This window comes from Vidua macroura, chromosome 2 (assembly GCF_024509145.1).
Source record: "Vidua macroura isolate BioBank_ID:100142 chromosome 2, ASM2450914v1, whole genome shotgun sequence".
NCBI classification, from domain to species: domain Eukaryota; kingdom Metazoa; phylum Chordata; class Aves; order Passeriformes; family Viduidae; genus Vidua; species Vidua macroura.
In genome coordinates, this window is record NC_071572.1 from 85,682,407 (window position 1) to 85,705,360 (window position 22,954).

The 22,954-nt window shown below is 35.7% G+C and overlaps 1 protein-coding gene across 2 annotated transcripts in view; it reads left to right on the plus strand.

The window, feature by feature from the left end:
* Positions 1 to 22,954, plus strand: part of ARHGAP42 (Rho GTPase activating protein 42) — a 144,045-nt gene that overhangs the window by 21,704 nt on the left and 99,387 nt on the right. For both annotated transcript variants that reach the window (XM_053970798.1, XM_053970800.1), the window contains exon 2: positions 10,303 to 10,398. In XM_053970798.1, the coding sequence (XP_053826773.1) occupies positions 10,303 to 10,398 (96 nt within the window). The remainder of the gene's footprint in view (positions 1 to 10,302; positions 10,399 to 22,954) is intronic.

The window sequence follows — 22,954 nt, forward strand, 5'->3', positions numbered from 1 at the left end:
TATATTTTAAAGGGAAAGGATAGTTTGAACTAGCATGTTAAGCTTGTTTGCTGTATGAAACTGATGTATTTAGTATCCGTTCTCTCTAAGTAGTGAGAAGTAGCTAAGCAGTGTGTAATAGTGCACTGGTTGTATGGTAGACTGAATGGAAAAAAACTTACTTTAGGCCAAGTTTTGTCAAGACATTTAGTGACATTTAACGTCACTGAACAAAATCCTGCTTGATTAGGAATCTCAGTTCTGCCCTCCATATGTGGAAGTGCATATCTGATTCTAAACAAATGTTACATCTGTTTGTGTAAGTGTGTTAGAACTCTCACATCCCCCCACCCCTGTTAAGTGCAGTACTGAAGTACATGTGACTGTGATACTACTTGTCTGATCAAAAGAATCTAATCAAGCATTGTATTCCTGAGCTTTAAGAGCCCGAAAGAATTTCATATGGAAAGTGTTTCATTTCCTTTAAAGCCAAGTGGTAATATTTTCTTTTTAAAATAAGCTAAATATACACATTTTAATTTTTTACCCTCTCCTCCTCCTTCTGGTCTTACAACACATTTTACTTTGTTGCCCAAGCACAGAAAACTTTGCCAGGAAGAAGGGTGAGCAATGCTTCTGTTTCCCATGACCCTCAACTCTAATGTTGTTCCAAGAGCTCACTACTTACAAATGCCTTGATAACTGCTTTCATTCCTTTCATCCCTCCCCCGCTATCCAGCACAGGCCAGTGGGACCGATCCTCCTTTGAGCAGCTCTCTTCACAGAACAGGAGAATCTACTTAATGTGAAAATCATGGAACATAAAAGCATTGAAAGATATATTGCAGAATTTTTTACAGCTGAGGATCTGCATGATCATTGCTGCAGTGATTTATTCTTGATTTCATAGAAGCAGCTTCTTAGAGCTCCCTATTCATACCAGAATTAATCCTATTTTTTATTTTTTCCTCTCAATAGATATTTGGGTAGGGGTGGTAGTGGGGACATTGCATCTGATTCTACATGTGCATGGCACTGAACTGGCAGAACCTATCTTGGTCAGATTGTCAGAACTCTGGCTCCTTAAGAATGTGTTGCAGCATAGACTTTAATTCTGATATTATATTGTATATTTCTTTGTCTGCAAATAGGCACATGTATTTTTTAAATTTCTTTGGGTAAGATTAAGATGGTATGATTATGGTAAGATTAAGAACAGAGAAAAATGTCTTTTCAAGTGCTACTGTAAGACCATCTGATGCACCAATACCTTACATTGCACTAAAAATCTGGGAATTCCCATGTTTTTTCTGGCAACTCCCTAGCTGCCAGACAGGAAATCACTCTCTGCTTTTTCAACTTCTGGCAGCATCTGCTCTTAGCTTCTCTGTCCTCTTTTTTGTGGTGCTTCTCTGCCTGCTCAGTGTTACTAGGATGTGGCAGGGGAAGTGAGAAGTGACGTAGCATGCCTGGTAAACCATGTTTCATTGGAAGAGTCTGGGGGGAGAATACTGGAATGTAGACCCTACTCTCTGGAAAAGTCTGACACTCTTCTGGGAAATAAACATCTATGGGGTGGGGGAAGAATGTGGAAGATCATGAAAGAGCATTTAAAATCCCCAGAAGGAGCAAGAGAAAATATGTTGAGGGTCAAAACAAGTTTGCAGGGATAAAAGTTTAGGAGACCTTCCTGAAAGAGAACTATGAAGTGGTTTTATCAACAGACAGGGAAAATACTGAGAGTGCAGATGAGTTAGTAATGATATTTAATTATTTGAGGATGGAAAAAAAGCAGAGAAATATGCTTGTTTTCTAAGATGTATTTTTCTCCAAGACAGAAGAAATGTTGGAATATTTCAGGCCTTTACAGTGAATCTTGGTCAAAAAGTATACAGGATGACAATAAGCATATCTGCAAAACTGTCATTGTATAGAAATGTTTTGGTTGAATTTAATTTAGAAAAATATAATAATATGCTAGAAATAGTACTAGGTTATAGCCTACAGCCAATCTTTACAATTTCAGAAATAAAATGAAAACAAATGTTTTCTGAAAATTATAGCCATATTTCTGGAAAAAGACTGTAAAAAATTGCAGTGCTGGCAAAGGAAAATTTTCTGTTCTGCCTTGTACCATGTGATTAGTCACTTGTAAAGTGTAATTCTGTGAATATGGTTTGTTGATTGAAAGGTTTAAACCATGGTAATTCCCGGCAAAGTCAGTTTGTTTTCTAATCAAATGCAGCAGTATTGTTAAACAGTCTTACAAACTAAAATATCGAGAAAAGATTTTGTAAGAATGAGGTAATGAGAAATAAAATAGAAGAATGTGGGAGTATTTAAACAAAATGACATCACTTAATATGAGAAAGAGCTATGAAGTTAACATACATGCTTTAACTTCAGAGAAACAGATGAGCAGTATATACTGTATTGTGTCCTCCACATTAAGGGTTACAGGACATACATTTTTAGGTGTATTTGTATTGTTTTATGTATTTATAATCAGGCAAAGTCAAAACAAGCTAGTAATTTTATAGACTTTACAGCTTTTGCATACTAAACTAAAGGTCATCTCTTTCTGTTCTGATTATGTGAGTAAGGTTAGGTTTCCACATCTTCACACGAAGTGAGTCGAGTAAGGAGAGGAGTAATGAAAAGAGGGATGGAACATGATCAATATTGTCTTTTGTCTCTATAATATTATTTGGTTCAACAGTTATTTTTCAGAGAAGTTTTAGTATGTTTTTTATCAAGTAACTATGCAAATGGGGCGTAAAAATCCCCCTCTCATTAAACATCAGTGTTGTGTTCTTGGAGTGTCCTCAAGACACAAGTATTAGACTTAGTTCCCAACTGAAGAGAAGTACTAAGAATATCCAAAGTATTGCACAAGTGTCTAGCATAAGGAAGTTGTGACTGAACAGTGTTGGTATGAATAGCTATGAAGTTGATAGAACATACAGACTTTTCAGTAGCTCTTGCCTCACAGTGTTAAGAAAGTGGGGATTTTGTTGCATTTGATTAAGGGGATTTCTCAGTGCTTTCTAGAATGGGAAAGTAAATTGTGCATTTTTCTCATGGAAATATTCATGAGTAAGAGAACGGCACTGAAAAATTTCAGTGCCTTATGTAACCGCAGAGGAATGCGGCAATGCATGGGCTAAATGTTGACATATTCTCCTGATGTCCTTTCCCTGGAGATTGTGGGAAGAAATTAGCTTCCCTGAAATTAAGAGCAAAGCATAGAGCCTAAGGTAAAAAAGTAATGTAGGATTTTAGGGGTAGGGAGTTGGTAGAGAGTTGTTTGTTTTAGTTGCTTATTATTGTTCCATGAGTAGCAAGTTGGCATAAGAATATGCTCTGATGAAGCTGGCAAATAAAGGGGATAAAGAATTTATTGAGAGCAACAATGAAAGACTGTGTCAATATAGAACAGTGGCCCTAGAGCTGCAAAATCTCTGGCACTGGGCACTGGATTCTCTATTCCCTTGTGGTGTTTTCCTGTGGATTCTTTAAAAAAGCATTGTGGCAAGTGGCCAGCATTAGTTCCATCAGCCCTTGCAGATAGTCTTTGTGCCAGCCTGCCCTGTGTTTTGCCAAATTAAATTCTTCTGCTGAGTTTGGGTAAAATGTGGTCACTCATAAGAGGAGAGGATTTTTTTTCTTCCTTTTGTTTGTTTTTTTAGTTAATATGATCCGGAAACTAACTCAGCTGAGAAGTAAAGAATAATAAGTGTGTGTAAATAATTTCATCAAATAGACTTCTAAAAATAGAAATACCATGGAAAATATTCTGTGCAAAGGAAGGACTCCAGGAAAGCCATGAAACTAAAGAATCAGAAGCTGCATCAGCTGACTCTACAGATCTTTTTGTCAGTGTTTAGAAGGCATGTTAACATGCACTGTAAATTGCCCTCTTACTATAGGTGATCTGGACATGTTATGGCAGTGATGTTTTATTAAATTGGGATTACCTTTTCTGGCAGCAAACCCCAGAATTCTTTTCATATGCAGTTGAAAGAACTAATTGCATTACTGGCATAGGTGCTAGCATTCCCAGGCTCAGGATTGCTGCTTTGGGCTGATTTGTAAGACATTTTCAGGTCCCTTTATCTGTGCCAACCTGCTACTATATATGTTATGAGCAGGAAGATTTTTCTAAATGTGATAATTACATAAAACCATTGATAATAATTTATTTTTCATTTTAAATTATTAGTGAGCAATGAAGAGTGGAAAGGCAAAAATTGTAAAGAAAGATGCCTTTCTCTGAATTAGGACCTACTACTGTGAAGCTGGGAGTTTTAATGAGAAAGCCCTTAAGCCAGGAAGAAATTTGAAATATAGTAGTCATATATGCAATCTTGTATGATCACTACTTTTAACTGCTTAATCATTCATATTGCCTAAACATAATTGTACTTCCAACTTCTGTGTTTACAGTCTATGGTGTGGAAAAAGATATCCCACTGTGGCGTGTTCTACTTACAATCAAATTGACTGTAGCAAACACAGAAGCTGTTGAAGTTCAGTGCTTCTCAGTGGGGTGGTCTTGTTCCTCCAGCTTATTTCTGGCTGTTGATATAGCTCAAATCCTTGAAGCTCATTCCCTCATAAAATAACAAAGCCGAGGAAGTTCCCTGTTCATCTTCACTGTAGAAGAGGATGTCATGAACTATTTAAGGAGACATGTATCTCACAAGCATTTTCCTGAATAAATAGTGTTTTACAGATTTATATTTGTAATACTGAAAGCCCTTTTTTCACTTTTATGAATTTTTAAATGCTTCCTTGCTTCTGTCATTTAGTGTGGTAAGAATACTGCAAATCATGCTCATAGCTGCTATTTCATAATAATAATAATGTCTCTCATGTAAAAACTACTTTTTTAAAGTGTTTAGATAACTTAGTCCGAACAATTCTGTATAGAATGAAAGTTGTTTAAGAAATAAATCAAGAAAATATATCTATTTGTAACGCAATTAAAAAATAACCATAATAATGACTCATTTTCAGGTATTGAGAAGTAGAAGTCAACAAACTAGATAAATGTTTCCCTGCATTTTAGCATGCTGTTTTCTCAAGTACTCTGGCAATACTGTTCAATTTCTACTGTGTTTTATTCACATATTACAATGTCTTAATGCTGAGTTTTGCTGAAATAGTTTGGGTTTTAATAAACTTGTATGTCAGTGCATGACCAAATGAAGTATCTCATCAAGCAGAGCACCACAATGCATCTAGTCATATCTGGTGGTGGACTCATAGTGCCCCAAAGGTTTGAAACACCAAAGGCGACTGTACATGGTCTCCTTTCCAGTCTTCGGCTGTCCTGAAATTCAGCTGACTGAAGGATTGCCTCTGATATCCTGCTAGGTCAATCATCACCCCTTTGCTTCTGCTGTCTTTGAAGCCATGGAATAATAACTAGCTTTGTGTCTGATAGCCAGATATGTTGCTGTTACTGTATTAGCCAGAGTGTCTGTTGTTTGAAGTCCCATTTACTGCATTCCAGCTGGTGCTCAGGAGTTCATTTAGGCATGTTTAATCTTCTCACTAGGTTTCAACTGTGTTTTTCTTTATTAACACAGTGAATGATACCAAGCTTTCCCAGGATGATTGACATCAGTCAGAAAGAACATTGGTTATTGGAACTTCATTTGTTAATGAAGTCATCTTTGTAAGCAAACAAGTGGAAAGACTTTGGCTTTGATGTTTCTTGCAGGCTGCTACTAGGGTAAGGATATGAGTCCTCTGCAAATGCTGCAAAGTTTCTGCTTTTGGAGATTGATTGATCCTTATCAAAAGTTTGGACTTTCTGCTGTTCTTCCAGACTGGCAAAACCAAACAAAAGACAACCTTCCTAGACCACTAAAAAAATTAATTGTGCTTACCAACTTGTGGAAATCTTTTAAAGTGTCTTTATCTGTAGGACTTTGTCCTTGTTGTGACAGGCTGTGCCATGCCAAAGCATACACTTGTTTTTTCATCCTTTGAGAAATAGCATCGGTTATTTCATCACATTGTTGCAATGTATTGTTCTCTCCTCCTCCTCAAGACTCTAAATAAGAAATTATTTTATGATCTGTTTAACAAATCTAGGACAAGAAAGTGGAAGAACAATTCTGGTGATACAAAGGGTCTGAATCATAGTTTTATTGTCCAATATTCAGCTGTAAGGCCCTGATACCTAAAATAAGTTAATATATTACATACTAAAATAAGTTAATATATTACATACTTCATATTACATACTTGTCTTTGGCAATTTCAAAGAAAGTGAGTCTTAAATAAACCTGCCTTCTAGAATAATCCAGAGGATTTTTTTAATTGAAAAATATGTGTTGAGTAGATTAATCAAATATATAAAACTTCAGGGAGAAGTACAATAGAGTAGAGCATTTTATGATTCCTTGGTGACTTTCCTGAATGGATGATGACTTTTATTATTCTTTCATTAACATTATGGTACTGATGGTTGGTATTGTATGTATCCATTTGCAATACTGTAATACATATACAAAGTTATATTACTTTGTTGTGGTTAAGCTTTGTTGTCGTTATCCTTTTATTATTTCCGGACACAGCGTGGTAGTTTCTTTAGTACTTCCTCTGTCAGCTCCACAAAAAAAAAATCTTGTTGGCCCATTGACTTGCTGCAGCCCTGACTAAAACAGGCAACTCTGTCACAGTTATCTCCTTGCGCTGACAGTATGTAGTGTGTAGATGGCTACTCTAGACTATGTGCCTCGCTGCAAAATGGAACCGAGTCCTTCTTTGGAATTGGAGAAAGCAGGGAACAAATGGTAGAGGTGAGTACTCTCAGAAAATACATATTAAACCTCTGGCAAAGGAGGGTTATCAGGTTGCTTTTTCCTTCTTTTGCTGGCACCCAGAGAGATTACTTCATTTGAGTGCCTGCAGAAGAGCAGGGCCAACAACATTTGTGAGCTCATTGAGGCTTTCGGGCGGCCATCCTTCCCTGGGTGATAGATTTGTACTGCCAGTCAATAAAGCTGGTGAGCTTTTTATAGTAACTTAGGAGATCAGTTTTCTCTGCTTGAAGGAAAATTTCTGCCCTGAGCTAAGTGAATGTCCTAGTTCATGTGGATTCAATGAAAAGAGGGACATGACTTTGCAATGTACTTGCTGAGTAAGAGTAATGCTGAATAATGCCACAGATTCTAAAAAGGTGATTTGTGTGGTGATTACCTTCCTTCTGGAGTCAGCAGCATGCATTGAGGACTCTCAGTGACATTAAGACTTTGGGATATACAGGGATAAATGACATCTTGTAAAACTGGGCAAGGTCTCTGCTCTATCTGCTCTTTTCATTTTTTTGTCCATCATTTGCCTCTTCTTGATTGGACATAGTTGCTCTTAAATCCATTTTAATTCAGTTTTGAATCTTGGTATCTTTTAGAAAAGATATGCTTACTGCACAGCTGCTCCTTTCTGTGACTGGGTTTATAATTTTATAATAATTTAAAGTGATGATGCTCCTAAGAAGGTAATAAATACAACCAAGTAGCACCACTTGGTCCAGTGTTGGTGATTCAACTGCAATATCAGAGTTTTAGAGAGTAACTCCTATTTCAGCCTTTAGGAAGCTGTCCAAGTCAGCTGGAATTTTCTGTAGAATAATATTTTTTTATCTTTTCAGGTTAGATTAACTTTGTACGGAACTATAAGTGGCTGTTACAGGAAACATCTGACCCTGGAACTTCATTTTATTCTTTGCTACATTGAACAGTTTTAATCTCATTATGGTATTGTCTAATACTCTCAAGGTATTAGAAAAGACCTCATTTAGAGGCAGATATCTCCAAATGGTATCTTGCTGCATGACTTTCTCAAGTTATGTCATAAACTCCTTAATTCTTCATACCCACTATTTCTGAACTAGGTTAATCATACCTCCTTCAGGTTTGAAATGTATAAGCTGTGTCTGATTTGCTGACACAGTGAAAGAAAGATTGGCATCATATATCAATAATCCAGGATATGAAATGGAGACTCCACCTTTGGTATTTTTAACATTTATTTTCCTTTACTTTGACATTTGTTCCACCAAATCCTGCATATGTGGAAGAAGGATAGGGGAGAGCCCATGCTCCCTCATTTCCTTTCACATTCACAGAGATGCTGTTCGTCATGGGCAGTTATTAGATTGTCCAAAGGAAATAAATCTGCATGCCTATTAGCAAGAATTAATTTTTACATTCCAGTGTACTTGCAATATAGAAACTTTTTCATTCAATTACAATAATGCCATGTAATTCCTTTTGGCATCAGTTGCCATACAGCAATTTTGTAGAAGGGTTTGGGACTCAGTGTAGTAACTGGGTGAAAGAGTGAGTAATAAAACTGTGTTTCTTCCCTTTAAACTTAAAATATACTACTGTGACAAATTCAAGTTTAGATCTTTCTAACAAATGTAAAACAATCATTTACTTAACTATGAAAGAAGCTGTATTTGCATAAAACACAGTCCTTCATCTTATAAAAATTATTTTGTTTTCATCTATACAAACAGTAGGAAGCACTTCTTGTTTTGCATTCAATTTGGTAATACACTTAATAATATAATCTTCATGTTCAGCACAGTAGGAAATGTACAGTAAGGATGCAGTAAATCTGGGTAGCATTCTTTCCTGTTTTCCATGTGCTTTATCAGAAAGATACAGAATTTGTTTACCCAGCTCTTTACATCTTAGTTATTTATCAGATATGCATACAGAATTCCCTACTAATAGAAGAAAAAAATCTGTTCATGTCTGTATTGTCTAAAGGTGGTGGATCTCTTTTTGGACTGATGTACTCTATAGCTACCTATAAAAATACAAGACGAACATGGAGTTAAATTCTGGGTTAGGCATTGAGTAAATTCTGGGCAGTGTAAAATCTAGGAAGGGATTCTCTTGCTTGATAGTGATTACCTTTAATTAAAAATTTTAAAAGAACAGTCATCTTATTTTGTGGATTTTTGTTTGGAGGTGTTTAAAATCTTTATTTCAATAATTTTTCAATTCTTATTTCATTTAAGATAATGGAATGGTTCTTACTGTTGGAGATCATTCAAATTTAATCATGCTTTGTGTGTATGGGAGTTGTTTGTGTGTTGATTTAGGATATTAGGCAAATTTGTATATTTATATGTTAGGTTTTATTCCTGCCTGGAAAAAGGTTAGCCCTCTTAGTTTTATGTCTAGCACTGAATGAATGAGTATTTATGGCTTTACAATAACAGAGGGTAAAGAAATCACAGAATCACAAAATGACTGAGGCTGGAAGGGACCCATTGAAGTCACCTGGTCCAACTGCCTTGCTCAAGGAGGGCCAGTTGCCCAGGACCATGTCCAGACAGCTTTTCACTATTCCCAAGGGTGGAGGCGGATATGTGATGCTTTTGAAAAATAATGCATGAGTTAACTTTCATTCATAACTTACCCTTACCATGAATTTCCCTTAGATTAAGCAGATGTTAGATTCTTAATTGTCAATTTTCATAACATCAAAATAGATGCATCCTCCAGGATGCAGAAAATTGTTGTTGGTTTTCGGCTCATCTGGACTGGTGGTGGTTTTAAGACCAAATCTGTCGATTATCACATTCATTTCTCCATTTGCCATTAGTATTTCTAAAAAAAGAAAGGTAACAGATTTATGTGGTTGATATTCTGTATTTTTTGTGTACAATTATTATGAAATTCTGCATTATAAAGTTTGGATTGCTTTGTGAAATTCACTGAAAATAGTGCTCATAATCCATGGATTACCATGTTGATTGGCAAGCACTTTTGGTTTGTTTGTTTTTTTGTTTTTTTTTTTTCAATTTCTTTTTAGAAAGGTTTTTAACTAAAACATTTTACAATGTGGTGTATCAGAATAATTATAATGTAATTATTTTGATAATGGTAATGAAAAAAACTGTCATGAGCTTTATTTTAATCTGCTAACTAATATTGCAGTACTTTAAAGAGTGATATATTAACATACGTAATTTATCACTAGACATCAATTTCTTATACTAACTTATGTTTTTCAAGATGTGTAAAAGTTCTTTAGTTGTCAATGTGATACATGTATTAATGTTAGAAATCTTGCATCAGCCTCTTTCATAGGTGTCTCGGATATCTCAGGTATTTGATTTTGAAAAGATGATGGTGATTTTAAAATGAGGTTAATGTCCAAAAAAGATACTAGAAAGAAATCTTTGTAAGCAGAAAAAATACTTAATGCAGAAATGCATGATGCCTTGCTCCAGTGAAGTTCTAGTGGAGTAATTCTGATTTGTTTTTTTTTTTCCTTGAATTCTAGATTTATCCATGGCAGTACAAAAATTTTCACAGTCTTTACAAGATTTTCAGTTTGAGTGTATTGGAGATGCTGAAACTGATGATGAAATTAATATTGGTAAGTATTCTCTTTGCATTGCTGGCAGTAACATTTTTATAGTTTCTTATAGCATGTTATCAGAAATACAGTGGGGGATTTCACAGTTGTTTTTTAATAGTTCATGTCACAAAAATAGAAAAATTTTGATAAATAGAAACCATGCAAGACTTTAAAAATGCATGTCAAAAAACTACGTCTTCTTGGCATACCTTGATTTATTGTAGTGGAAAGTATTCAACAATACTTTTGTCAACTGAGTCAACTGTGAATCCTCTAAATTCTGCTGCTACTTTTACGTTTCAGTCAGTTTTCAGTGGGTTACTGAAAGGTGCACAAGTTCTCAATGATGTAACATAAGTCTGCAAAAAAACACCAAAGTGCATAGTAATACACAGGAAGTATTTAAAGGTCTAAAAAGAGGAATATGTTCATTACAACTTGTGTATTCCTAAGTATATAGTTGTCTGAACTTTTGCTAGGATAATTTATTAGCTGCTTATTGTTCTGTCTCTGTACACACCAGAAATTCTGCATTTGCAGAGCTGAACAGCTCAACTTCTCTTGAATGTAAGCCTCTTTAATGTCATCAAAATACTCCTCCCACAGCAGACTAATCCTGGAAATTTTTCCAGGGTTCAGAAATTCAGCCACCCTTTACTACAAGACATTGCTGTAGTTGTAGTGATGCTTTTACACAGTAGCACAGCAGCTGGAGTGCTAACCCCCACTGGTAAGAAATTTGGATTACAATCTATCTTCAGAAAGGCTAAATTCAGTATAATGAGTCTTACATACCACATGGCCCCCATGCGTCTCCTAAAACATCTGAGAGGAAGTAAGATGGTTCTTAAAGAGTAGTGGCTTCTAAAAATAAATAATTTGGCAGTACAAGAGGGAATGTAGAACTTGTTGGTATTTTTTTGAAGAAGTTCTATGTAATGCAGAGAGGAAACTCGGATTTAGTCTTTTCCAAGTGTATATATTATTATGGTCTATTTTCAAGTCTCCTCTCCCTTCAATGTTTTCCTGACTGAGTCATTGGACAGAAGGTCTGAACTGCTTGTTTTCACTTGCAAGGTTTGCCTCATCCTCACCCTACAACATTGTGGTAGTCAGAAAACTGTCATCAAAGATGACTGGTATTTGGTTACGGTCTTCCACTAACTCCTGGCAGGGAGTGGGAGAGGAGGTTTAGTTTTACTGGCAATTAAAAGTAGGGGAGTGAAATCACTGGGCTGCTGCTACTCAGGTGTAAAACCGCATGCATTCTTCAGGTGTCTCCACTTTGGAAACAGAAATGATGTGCATGTACTTTTTGTCATGCTACATATTATTTCTTGGCTGTTAAAAGTATATTGTATATGTATATTTTTAAACTAAATCTGCAGTATCTCAGTTATATGTCCTAGATTTGGTCAATAACTTTTTTAAAGACATACGGTTTTGCATTTAAAATCAGGTGACTGAGAACAAAGACAACATTCATTTTACTTGTAACCTAAATGTAGCAAAGAAAAGACATTTTATTGTTTGGACATTAAACAGGCATTTAAAACTGTTCAGGAAAAAAACACAGTTCATGAAGCTTGACAGCTGATTTATTTCACTTGAAGCTTCAAAGAAGGGATTTCTAGCTTCCAAAGGACCAATTGCCTGATGGATTGTCGTGTACATCAAAGAAGCTTGTAAGAGTAAAAGGTAAACTGACAGGAATCAAATTCAAGTCTAACAGAGCTTGAATGATACTGTGTACTTATATAGGGTAAGGCTTAATTTTTGATCTCCCTAGAGCAGTGACCTAGAATTTATCCATATCTTTAACATGCCCCAACAAGATAGATGTTTGCTTATCATCAAAGACAGCTTTGTATAGATGAATCCTGCTCTGTACCTCCTTCTGCTTTCACCTCTTTTTTCTAAAACTGTCTACAACTGTGCAGGCCAGTGAGTTCTACTTCAGTCTGCAGTGATATTCTGACTTGATAACATTTGTAAGACCCTATAGATATGTGCATAGGGGCTTATTGTAAGGACTACATTTCTCTTTCAAGCTTAGCGTTGAAAATCTACCGTAATACAACTTAGCACTGGGAATTCACTCTGAACAAGACTTATTCTGTCAGGATGTGAGTATTTGAGTATTTTTTTTTAAAGGTTCACATTCTTTCAGCATTAAATATAAGTGATTTACGTGAATCTTTTTTCTTTTTTTTTTCTTACCAATAAAAAATATTTGGAATTTAATTGATAGCTCCATTAACATTTTTTGAGACAAAACTGGAGTTGAAGGTCTCTCTTTAGTAACTAAGCACAACTTTTTTTTTTTGCTTTTTTTTTGCTTTCCAGTCTGAGATCTAATAAGAGCAGTTTTATTTGCATTTCCTATAACCTGTGCATTTTTAGTCACTCTTTTAATATAACTTATTTATTCCACTAAGCCCATTACATAAAATACGTAAGAAGTAATTTTAGTTAAGCTTCATGACACACTCCACATAAACACAGTTATGGTGGTGTTCTTCATACTTTGTTTAATCCATCTCATATTTAATCCAGTGATTTATTTGTTTGGGTTAGTTTGTTTTTTTAAATTCCTGTCTTTGATTTCTAATTTTGATGATTTATCATCTTTTATTTACAAGGATTTAATTTGTGCATAGAAGAGGTTCTTCTGTGACAAAAAAATCTTGTCTGTGGCTGTATAATGCATTTTAGGTAGTTTTTCCATGTTGCTGCAAGTTAGCCAGATTTATCTTCATAGTCACTTTCAGATATACCATGCCTAGTTTCGAGTCATTTTATGCATGAGTTGTAAGGAATTTCTGTGACTTTCTTGGATAAGCAGACTGCCTTGTTCCTCAAATCATCTACAGCTCTTATGTTTTTGGTTGGTTTTTTAACTGTGAACATCAAAGGATTCAAGCTATAAAACCTTTTTCAGTTTTTAATATTTTTGCTAGCAAATTTGGTTTGGGAAACAGTGTTCCCCATCTTTACTAGTTTTTCTCATTAAAAAAAATAAAACAAGCTTGCAACAATTGCTGGTTTTGTCTCTCCCTCTGGTTTGGAATGCTTGTGGAGCATGTGATCTGCAGCAATGCATGACTATTTGATGGCAGAACATGGTTATTAGCTCCAGTTGCATGTGATTCAGTGAAGCTATAACTGTGTTTTGTGCAACTGAAAAGTTTTGCAGAAGATGGCATTTTCAATGCAAAAATAACAAGATGAGTGACAGTGAATTAATAACACTGAAACACCACAGTAATGAAAGTTTTATGTAACTTGCCCTTAGTCTGAGAAGAGGGTGCTGCTTTCCTAATCTAACAACTGTGTTTTCCTCAGAAATAACAACACTTGATAACACTTTGATACTTGCTTTTTAGACATATCACCCTGCTCTCAGCCCTCTTTGTAAATGTTTTGCACAAAAATTAAATACTTAAGACTGACAGTAAAGGAGGTCAGTCATTTATCTGGCCTAGTGGGAGTTTTGTGTAAAATGGATGCATGATTCAAACCTTATAGGTAACATAGAACTTTACATGGATAGGACAGCTGCAAAAACTATGTTTTCAATTATTATCTATCTTTTTCCTCAGTATACACTGCAGGCATAAATTTTGCAAAGAGAAGGTTTGCCCAGCTCCTCCTAGTATTGTACAACTTGTGTCATCTGGATCTCTCCCTAGGAATTTCCCTGTTTTGATCCTCTTTTATTCTATGTGTGTTATCTGGTTTATGGCTGCTAGAGATGAAAATAATAAACTTTATTAACTCAATGGAATTCTGTCTTATGCCTTTAACAAGTTTCTGTCTATTTTATATTATGGTTAATTATATATCTGTGAGATCTAATATCTGCAGTATTTGCTGAGGTATATATATTTGCAGACCATGCTCTTCAGAATTTAAAAAAAATGACAAATAAATACATTCTGATATTCTGGCATTTTAGTATCTGTGTTTTATTATAAAGTTTAGGAAAGTGCACTGAAAAGCATATGTCTTTCACTCTGTGACTGCTGGTCTTCTTCCCTGCAGAGAATTATATTATGACAGATGTTTCAGGTAGCATCAAATGCTTGATTTAAGAATGTAATAGGATTATGATGATTTATGAAGTCATTATTAATTGAGCCACAAAGAATAGGTCAAAAGTTCTAAAATGTGGTATCCTTTCTTGTGGGCACTGAATTCTTCTCTTGCCGCTAGCAGCTGGGGCTTGTGATCTTTGCTGACTCACACCTCAAGTCGTTCATGGGGTTATTAAATTGCTTGCAACCAAACATCTACAGAAATGTTAGGTCATACCTGGCAGTTATGTTGTTTACAGCAGTTAGTTTTGGATTGAACTTTGAAAAATGGACTCAAATGTACTAGAGAGAAAGAACTCAAAACCAAACAAACAAATGCAGAATGCTAATAGTAGTTGTTTGTTAGAGTCCATTGCTGTGTTTTCCTTTCTTGTTTTAGTTGAGCAGTGATGCCAGAAGCTCAGTCTTTGTTTCTCATACTGGGCATCCACATGTACCATGCTTTTCAGTTAGCATTTGCTCTACCCTCTTGGAGATCTTGTCAGAGGACAAGTATCAGTAATTCAAAGCAGCAAATAGATCTGTACTGGGAAATTTGTATATAAAACTACAGGAAAAAAAAAGGAAAAAAAAAAAGATTATTCTTTCCCCCTCCAATCTTTTGTAACAGTATAAAAATTTAATTGACTTTAAGAGGTACCAAATTCCATTTTTAATGGTGCATGCTGTGGATACAATGCTCTATTCAAATAAATAAATTTAAAACAACAAAAAAACTGCATAGGAGCTTTATACATGCCTACAGTGTATAGAGACAAATCTTGACAATCAGTCTATGGACTTGGCTGTCTCCAGGTTAGGACACTGCCTTTTGTAGGTTCATCAGGAATCTGAGAAGGTAGATGTCAGATTGCTCATGATTTCAAGCCAATGTTGCTTGTGGTGTGTAATGGCTTCTTGAATTTACTTGGCTCTTCCTGAATTATTTATTAAATTCAATCAAGCCACCTACAGTCTGAATCACTTGGATATCTTACAGGTCATCTCCTTAATTACTTGAGGTTAAGCTGTCATGTTCAAGAAAGTTCTTTTTGGGGTTAATATTCAACCTACTTTGCACTGAATTGCCATTGGCAGCCAGGCTTCTGAATGGAATTACCAAATTCCAAGTAAGTCTAAAATTACTTCCAGCATCTCAGGTCTACTACTGCCTTATCCAAAGCAAAGAAAGAACAGGATCTCGCCACCACCTTGAGGGCAGAGTTCTGGGGGTGGATTTTTTTAGTGTAGGCATCATCCCAACAACTTTTCTAGTGCTTGAGTTTGTTGACCGTGTGGAACACATTAGAGTGTATTTACAAAAGGTGGTTTTATTTTAGATGGGTGGGGAAGGGCTGAGTCCTAAATTAGACCAGAAAACTATTTACAACAGAGAGTGAATTTGTATAGAAGGATTGTATGCTGCTTTTCCACAGTAATTACCTGCTTAGATTTGCCAGTTCTTTTTCTTCCAGCTGAAGGAATGAATTTTAAGATTTAACTTTTTAGATTACTTTCAAAGCAACTTTGCTTAAGGTACTCGTAAGATCACAGGACAGGGTTCTTTGGTATTTGTAGTGGATTATTTTTATCTACAGAAGTTCAATGGTAACAATTTATGGGAGGAACTCAGCACAATCAGGGTGTGAAATGCCTAAAGTGTTTGTTTCAAATCTGTTGATTCTGTTCCTACATTTTTTTTTAATCCCTGTTGCACATTTGACAATTAAAAAAAATGCCACCTGTTTCCGGAACTCTATTGTTTCTTGACTTAACGAAATTAATGATTTTATGCAAGTGCTGGGATCCTATCAAGGTTCCAAAACAACATTTGCCCCAGAAAGTGAAGGTTGCATTCTGTTAGTTGAGCCCAGAGCTCTTGTCCTTGCTCTGGAAGGGCAAATGAGGCTGACAAATCAGGAAACAAAATAATGGTGCAGTACATTTTTATCTGTTCAGGAGGAAAAGGTAACATAAGATCAACAACAGAGTCCTTGTTGTTTCTTTTTCTCTTGGATACCTATCAGAAGGTTGTTGGAATATCTATGCTCCATTCTCTGTTGACCTTAAGATGAGTGTTCAAATGAAAAAAAAAAACTGAATTGGGGTGACTGATGCAGTTACTGCCATCTTTGTTTGTCCTACCTTTCTTCTGTGTCAGGAGTAGCTGACAGTAGGAGCTCTCCTGAGTCCCTGCAGTTTGCATCCTGGTGTACTAACAGAAGCTAAAATTCATGTTAGTTCATTTTACTGTATTGGACTGCAGACTGTGGGGTCTCAGATACAGCTCTTAATGTGCACAGAAAGAGGTTGAGGCAGGCAATGGACAACAACAGATTTGTTGTCCTGGTGCATTCTGCTGAGGAGTTAAGATGAGTCAAAATTTGATCTGAACAGCTGAGTAGATGAATGGACAATTCCATGCCACTCACAGAATAATATGAAGTAGCTTTTGTGTCTCTCATTGATATTTTGATCTCCTGGATTCTTGAAGGTGTATTCTACTTTATTGTCCTCATTCCAAGCCTTCAACATACCTCTTTTCCCCTCCTTTGTCACTTAACTTTGTTATTTCTAGATTTGGACATCCCAGTGGAAGCATGAATGCCTGTAGGGAGACAATCTGAGGACTAGAGTGTTGCTTTATAGACTTGTTTTGAAAATAATGAGTATGTACTGTTGATGCATGTAATACACTTCAGGTAAAACGGCATAACATTTTAGAGTTGTCAGGCTAGCATACCTCTTGAGAAATAGGAACTCATTTTCAGAACAGACAGTCGTTTGATCAGCTCAGGTTTGAGCAAGTAAGATAAAGGATTTGTATTTACTGAAATCAAAACGCTTAGTAGGGTTTAGAGTTTTAAGCACAGGAACTTTTTGATCCCTTTGTAGGCATAAATTCAATTAAGCAATTATAGCAAACCTAACATCTCTTGAAGTATTTGGTGATATTTTTGCTAAACTCTTTCACTATTCAAGCAATAAATGCAAAAACTTTAAAAATCAGAAAAACAGTATTAATGATTCTCAGTTGCATTCTGAATATATTGCTTTTGCTTTTACTTCCCCTATTTCAGCACTCATAAAGAACCACACACAGATAAGATTTGTACAGCTGGGAAGACTAAAATATCACGTTTTTTTCCTTCATTTAAAGTATGGATGGGCCTCTGAAGAATTGGGGATTGGCAGGCCTGAAATTTAGTCATAATTACTTCTAATTCCTTTGTTTATGGAATGCTATGATTTAATATTACTTTTGCAGCTTAACATTGCTACAAACAATGTTGTACATTGCACAGTGGTTGTTTCCTATGTTGTCTTGTTATTCAACTATTAAAAAAAAAACTTGAGGTTGAAGTTCTTATCTTAGAACAAAAAATTTGTACTCAGTACATTTATATCACAACTCTTTCTACTGGGATGGGGGAGGGAGAGCAAGAGAGGACTGTAGTCTGATTGCATCAGAATCCATCTTTGAACTTAACTATTTCTGAATATTCCATGTTTTTTAGAGCTGTTCTTCCTCTGACATGTGATAGGATATCAGTCAACTCTGGTGAAGCCAGATCTGTTCAAGTCAAAGGTTAATGGTCAATTTAGTTGAGGTAAAGATTAATTGAATGAAATTTACTTCTCTGGAATGCTGTTAGTTTCAATAGGGGCCAATTCAAGCTGCTATTTTTTAAAGTAGGTCCCAGCAGCACTTTAAGATCACTTTGTACCTGTTAGACAGAATTTGGTGTATTGAATATTATTCCCCACACCCTGCTGAGCTCTGCAGCTGTGGAGCTCAGCCGTACTGCTGTGCCTGTGGCTCCATCAGGTGAAAAGAAAGGCTGATTTCACTTTGACAGGTACGATAATGTAAAACCCCATTTTGTAGTGTGGCATAGAGATGCAGTATTTCTTAATGATCACTTAACTAAACCCTTATATCTTTATTCTATGAGAACATGGCAGAAATGGTGTATTTGTTGTGACTCATCCCAAAAGCCTCCACCCCTTCACAGAACTGTAGAAGGGGAGAGACAAGAAAAGAGTTAGTCATTTGTAGACAGGTTTTGATATAGTGCTCTGTGCAAGCACATGACTGCTTGAGTGATCCTTCTCATGTTGCTAAGAAAATGGAAGAAATTATTTAGATGATTTAAAATGTTTTTGCTGGCACTCCAAGATGCCATATTTCAGAAGAGGTGCTGTAGACTAGTAGAGTCTAGAATGAGGTTTTTCTACCACATTTCTGCCATGTTGAATAATTCATGCTACACAAGATAGGTAAATTTTCCAAACTGAATGATGTATTTTCAATACCTGTGCTGCTTTTATAAATAGAGTAGAACACTAACACAGGGTAGATATGCAGCTGTATTTTTAATAAAGTGTTAAAAGTGTAATGGTGGCAGTGCAATTATTCTTTGGTGTGAGTTTGTTTTCGTTTTGCTTTTACAAACATGCTTGAGATAGACAGCCATTATGAACTTTAAAATTTTTTCAGGACTCTCTGAAGTGTTTTGCCCTTGCTTGATCTATTTAGAGTTTTCAACTTGTATTTACTTTGTGAGCTTCTGCATGAGTAGGGCATGGCAATTTACTGATATTATGTCAAGGAATTTGATTTATTTAAAATGTGTGACATTGCATGTCTTTAGGTTATCTCTCTAAGTATTGTGTTTGACAAGTGCTGACAGTGAATCTGGGAATGCTAGATAACCTGACTTTCTTGCAAATCTTCTTAGTTTGTATGTAAACATGTAGCTTTCTGTGTATGGCTCTGTTGAAAAGTAGTGGAGTGGAAAGTGTAAATGTATTGGCTGAAATAATTGTTTTAACTTTTATACAAGGCTTGTATTTGTATGTTTAAATATTTGTGAAATGATAGCTTCTTTTTATAGCAAAGAATTCTCAAATATGACACTGTTTGTAACTGGATTTAGATGGTTACCCTGACAGAGGTTTGTTTCTGAAAAGGGAAAGGATTTTTACTTCTAATAGCAGCCCAGCACTTTATGCTTTGCATAAGTTTAGAAAAAAACTTCAGAAAATACCTTGCTATATTTGCTCATTAAGTTTTGCAAAGTGAAAATACTCGCGTTAAAATTGCCTCATATGGTATGTACATGTTATACTGTTCTGCCAAGCACATCTTGCAGAGCTTTGGGCTTCAGTTAAGCTCAGATCTTGATTTGGTGCCTTTTATGGTTCTCATATTGGCCTGCAGTGTGAGGCACGTGTGTGTGATGCTCAGGCAGGAGGTTCCATTCTTGCTGTGGGATCGCTGGCCTCTTCTGCTGGTTTGTCTCACCTTTGTAGTGTGACAAAACCCAAATGCTTGGGCCTGGTATATGGCCTGCAATTGAAGGGCTTTGAAACTTTGTGGGGAACATTGCCTAGAAATATACAGGGATCAAATGCTATAAACCAGGGGAGGTCAAAGGGGAGACTGAAAGGTTGCTGGAGACAGCAAAGGTTGCTGAATATCTGATAGTTTCATTGCTGGTTTTGTTTTCATGGGGAATTTGCAGCACTTTCTACCATCTCTCTGTCCTAATACTGTGAAGAGCCAAAATGCTCCTAATTATGATGTGGAGAAAAAAATTACCACTGAATTTACTCTTGAGTTTGCAATGCCTTAACTCAAATGAAAGAAAGAGAAGCCTTGGGGTTTCTTTACTTTTAGTTACATGTATTTGAATAGCTGTGCCCTGCTTGCCAGCATGTAGTGGAAAATGTGATCATATTTGGAGAACAATACATATACCTTGAAACATAAATTTGGGCATAAAAGGCTTAATTTGTCATTTTTCTTGCTTATTCATTTGTGTAATTTCTTTGCAGAAGCTTTAAAACAGTCATTTTTCACCTCTGTCTCTTTGCTGTTGTCATACTTTTTCTTTCTGATCTATAATTAATTTTTTGGGGCAAATTTGGATTTCCTCATGTGAGGTATTGTCAATATTTGAAAAATATTATTTTCAATAATTTCACTTATTTTCAATAATTTAAAAAAATTGGCAAAATACCTTTCCACACAGTTCAAGGACAGAATTGCCACAGGAAACAAAGTTACCACTGAAACTTGTGCTCTTTAGGAGATACTTCAAAATCTGAAAGATCATGGTAGTATTTGATAAAAAAAAGCATTGGATTAAGTCCTTGCAGACTAATTATGGAGCAAATAGTAAGAATGTTCACTTACTGAGTCTGAAATAACTTCACATTGTTCTGCTCTAAGATTGTCTTGATTCTATCACAAGAACAGTACAGACCAGACAGGGTTGTCTGTATTTTAGTGTGCCTTCCCATGATGGAAATCTTCAAGGAAATTTGTAGTTATTTGGATTGTAAATTTAAACCACTGTCTTCTGTCAGAAATCATTGTCATGTTGAGAGTGTATTTCCATGCTGTGGTATGCTGATGTAATCTTTAAGCCTCTACACTTGAATTTTTGTTTCATCCTATGTCTTTTGCTGCAAGAAGTGTATTGCATTGTATTATAGGAAGGTTCAAATAGCTTTTTTTTACTGTTCTTGAGGCTGTGGTAAATGTAAACACAGACAACAGGAATGCATAAGGTCCTTATTACAGATCCATAAAACCTGATAGCTAGATTAGGAAGGTAAGAGAAACGAAGAGGATAAGGCAGCACTTGCAATAATAATTTTCCAAATTAAAAATGAGATTGAAACCCCATGAAAAAAATGAACCATTATCTTGATATTCTAACTTTTTTTTTCACAATGGAACCTTCTAGCATAATTAATCTCTTGACACCAACACTCAGCTTAAAGCATATCTGACATGCTGCAAGCTTGCAAACTGGAATTTACATAAATGCTTAACTAATTTTTCTTAAGCCTTAACAAAAGAGAGCAGTTCCTGCATTTCCTCTATTGTCCTGGGAATGATAATCAGAAGGGGACAAAATAACTTAAGATAAACATTGATTTCAAATTCTGTACTTCTCTCATATTTTGTGGTCTTTTCCGCCTTCCCAGAAATACAACTTATGGTACAGAGCTCAGTCTTCCAAGCAGAAGTTTCTCCAGAAATGCTGCCATTTGGAAAGTGAGGAAAGATGACCTAGGGTAGAAATAGGGGAAGAAATAACAGTAGGTAAAGAAAATAGAAAACCTGAGCAATAATTGGAAATCAGACATATCAGACATATGTCTTCTTGTCCAAATATAACTTTTATGAAAATGTGTTTTAAAAATAAAACCAACACCTGTTTTCTGTAGGAAAGTGTGGCAGTCATCCTGCACTACTGTTTTTTAAATTGTTACAAATGTGCTCCAGCCCAGTCAACATTAGTTCTAAAATGCTTTGACACCAATACTCTGCTTAAAGTTCAAGGACATTTCACATTTTTCACAATTTGCATAAATTATTCATTATTTCTGTTTGTAGACTAAGGTGTTGATCCTTCAGCTTGTTCCCACTGGGCTTAAATGCAATTCTCTTTAAAGCTCCAGGTAATTGTAAACTTTTTAGTTTTATAGGCTTAATTCAGTAGGAAAAATAGTGGAGAAAAAGTATCATTAACAAATCAGTCCAGGTCATGACAGTGGTAAAGGAAACCTCTAAGGTATAAAAAAAGGCTCCATTTAAATTCATAGCCAACATATTGAAAGACCAAGATAATGACATGCTTTGGGACTCTTTTTTCGAGACAGTCGTCTTCTGCATTCCATTTTGTAATGTGAAAACTTGCCATAGTGGTGATATTTTGAGACATCCAATTTAATTACCTACTGATAGATATTACAGATGCTCTGTGGCTTTAACGACATCCGCAACTCTTGTTAAGTAGAAATTACTGAGGAAGCAGATTATTGTCTATTCATACCTGTTGTGGCCTGTCAGTGTTACTCTGAAATGTTTGTTTTTCTGTCTGAAAGGAAGTCTTCTGTGGCCAGTCTTGTCCTACCTACTGTACCTCCCCATCACCACCACCTTACATACTTTTTCAATAGACCTTAAAGCCATAGAAAGAAGGATGGAAATTTTATTTGCTGTTGTGATTTTTTGAAAAACTACTTGTTGTGGCTGCAATCAATACTCATCATTAAAAGCTCTGGAAATACAAATGTTAACTAACAACTATTTAGTAATACATTTACTGTAATTTTAGATTTGGAAAAGAAAGCTACTTTTCCCAGCCTTCATGGATCTTATATTTATTCTGCTTTCTCATGGAAGTTTAGTAAAGTGTTAATCCATAGAAAATTTCCTTATGGCCCATTGGTCTATCTTGAATTCTGTTTTAGTGATGTATTATTTACAGGGAAAAACTCCCCTCTAGACTTTAGCTACAGTTTGTGCTCAAGCATGAATTCAGATGGCCTATAGCCAGTCTGTGCTAGGTATAACCAGTTCTGGAAGATGCACTTGACTGACCCTCCTGCCAAAGAGTACTGAGAGCAATGTACTGCACAGTCCTGACAGTTCCTCAGTCAGATCAGGAAGACATAAGGAAATCTCTGACAGTCTT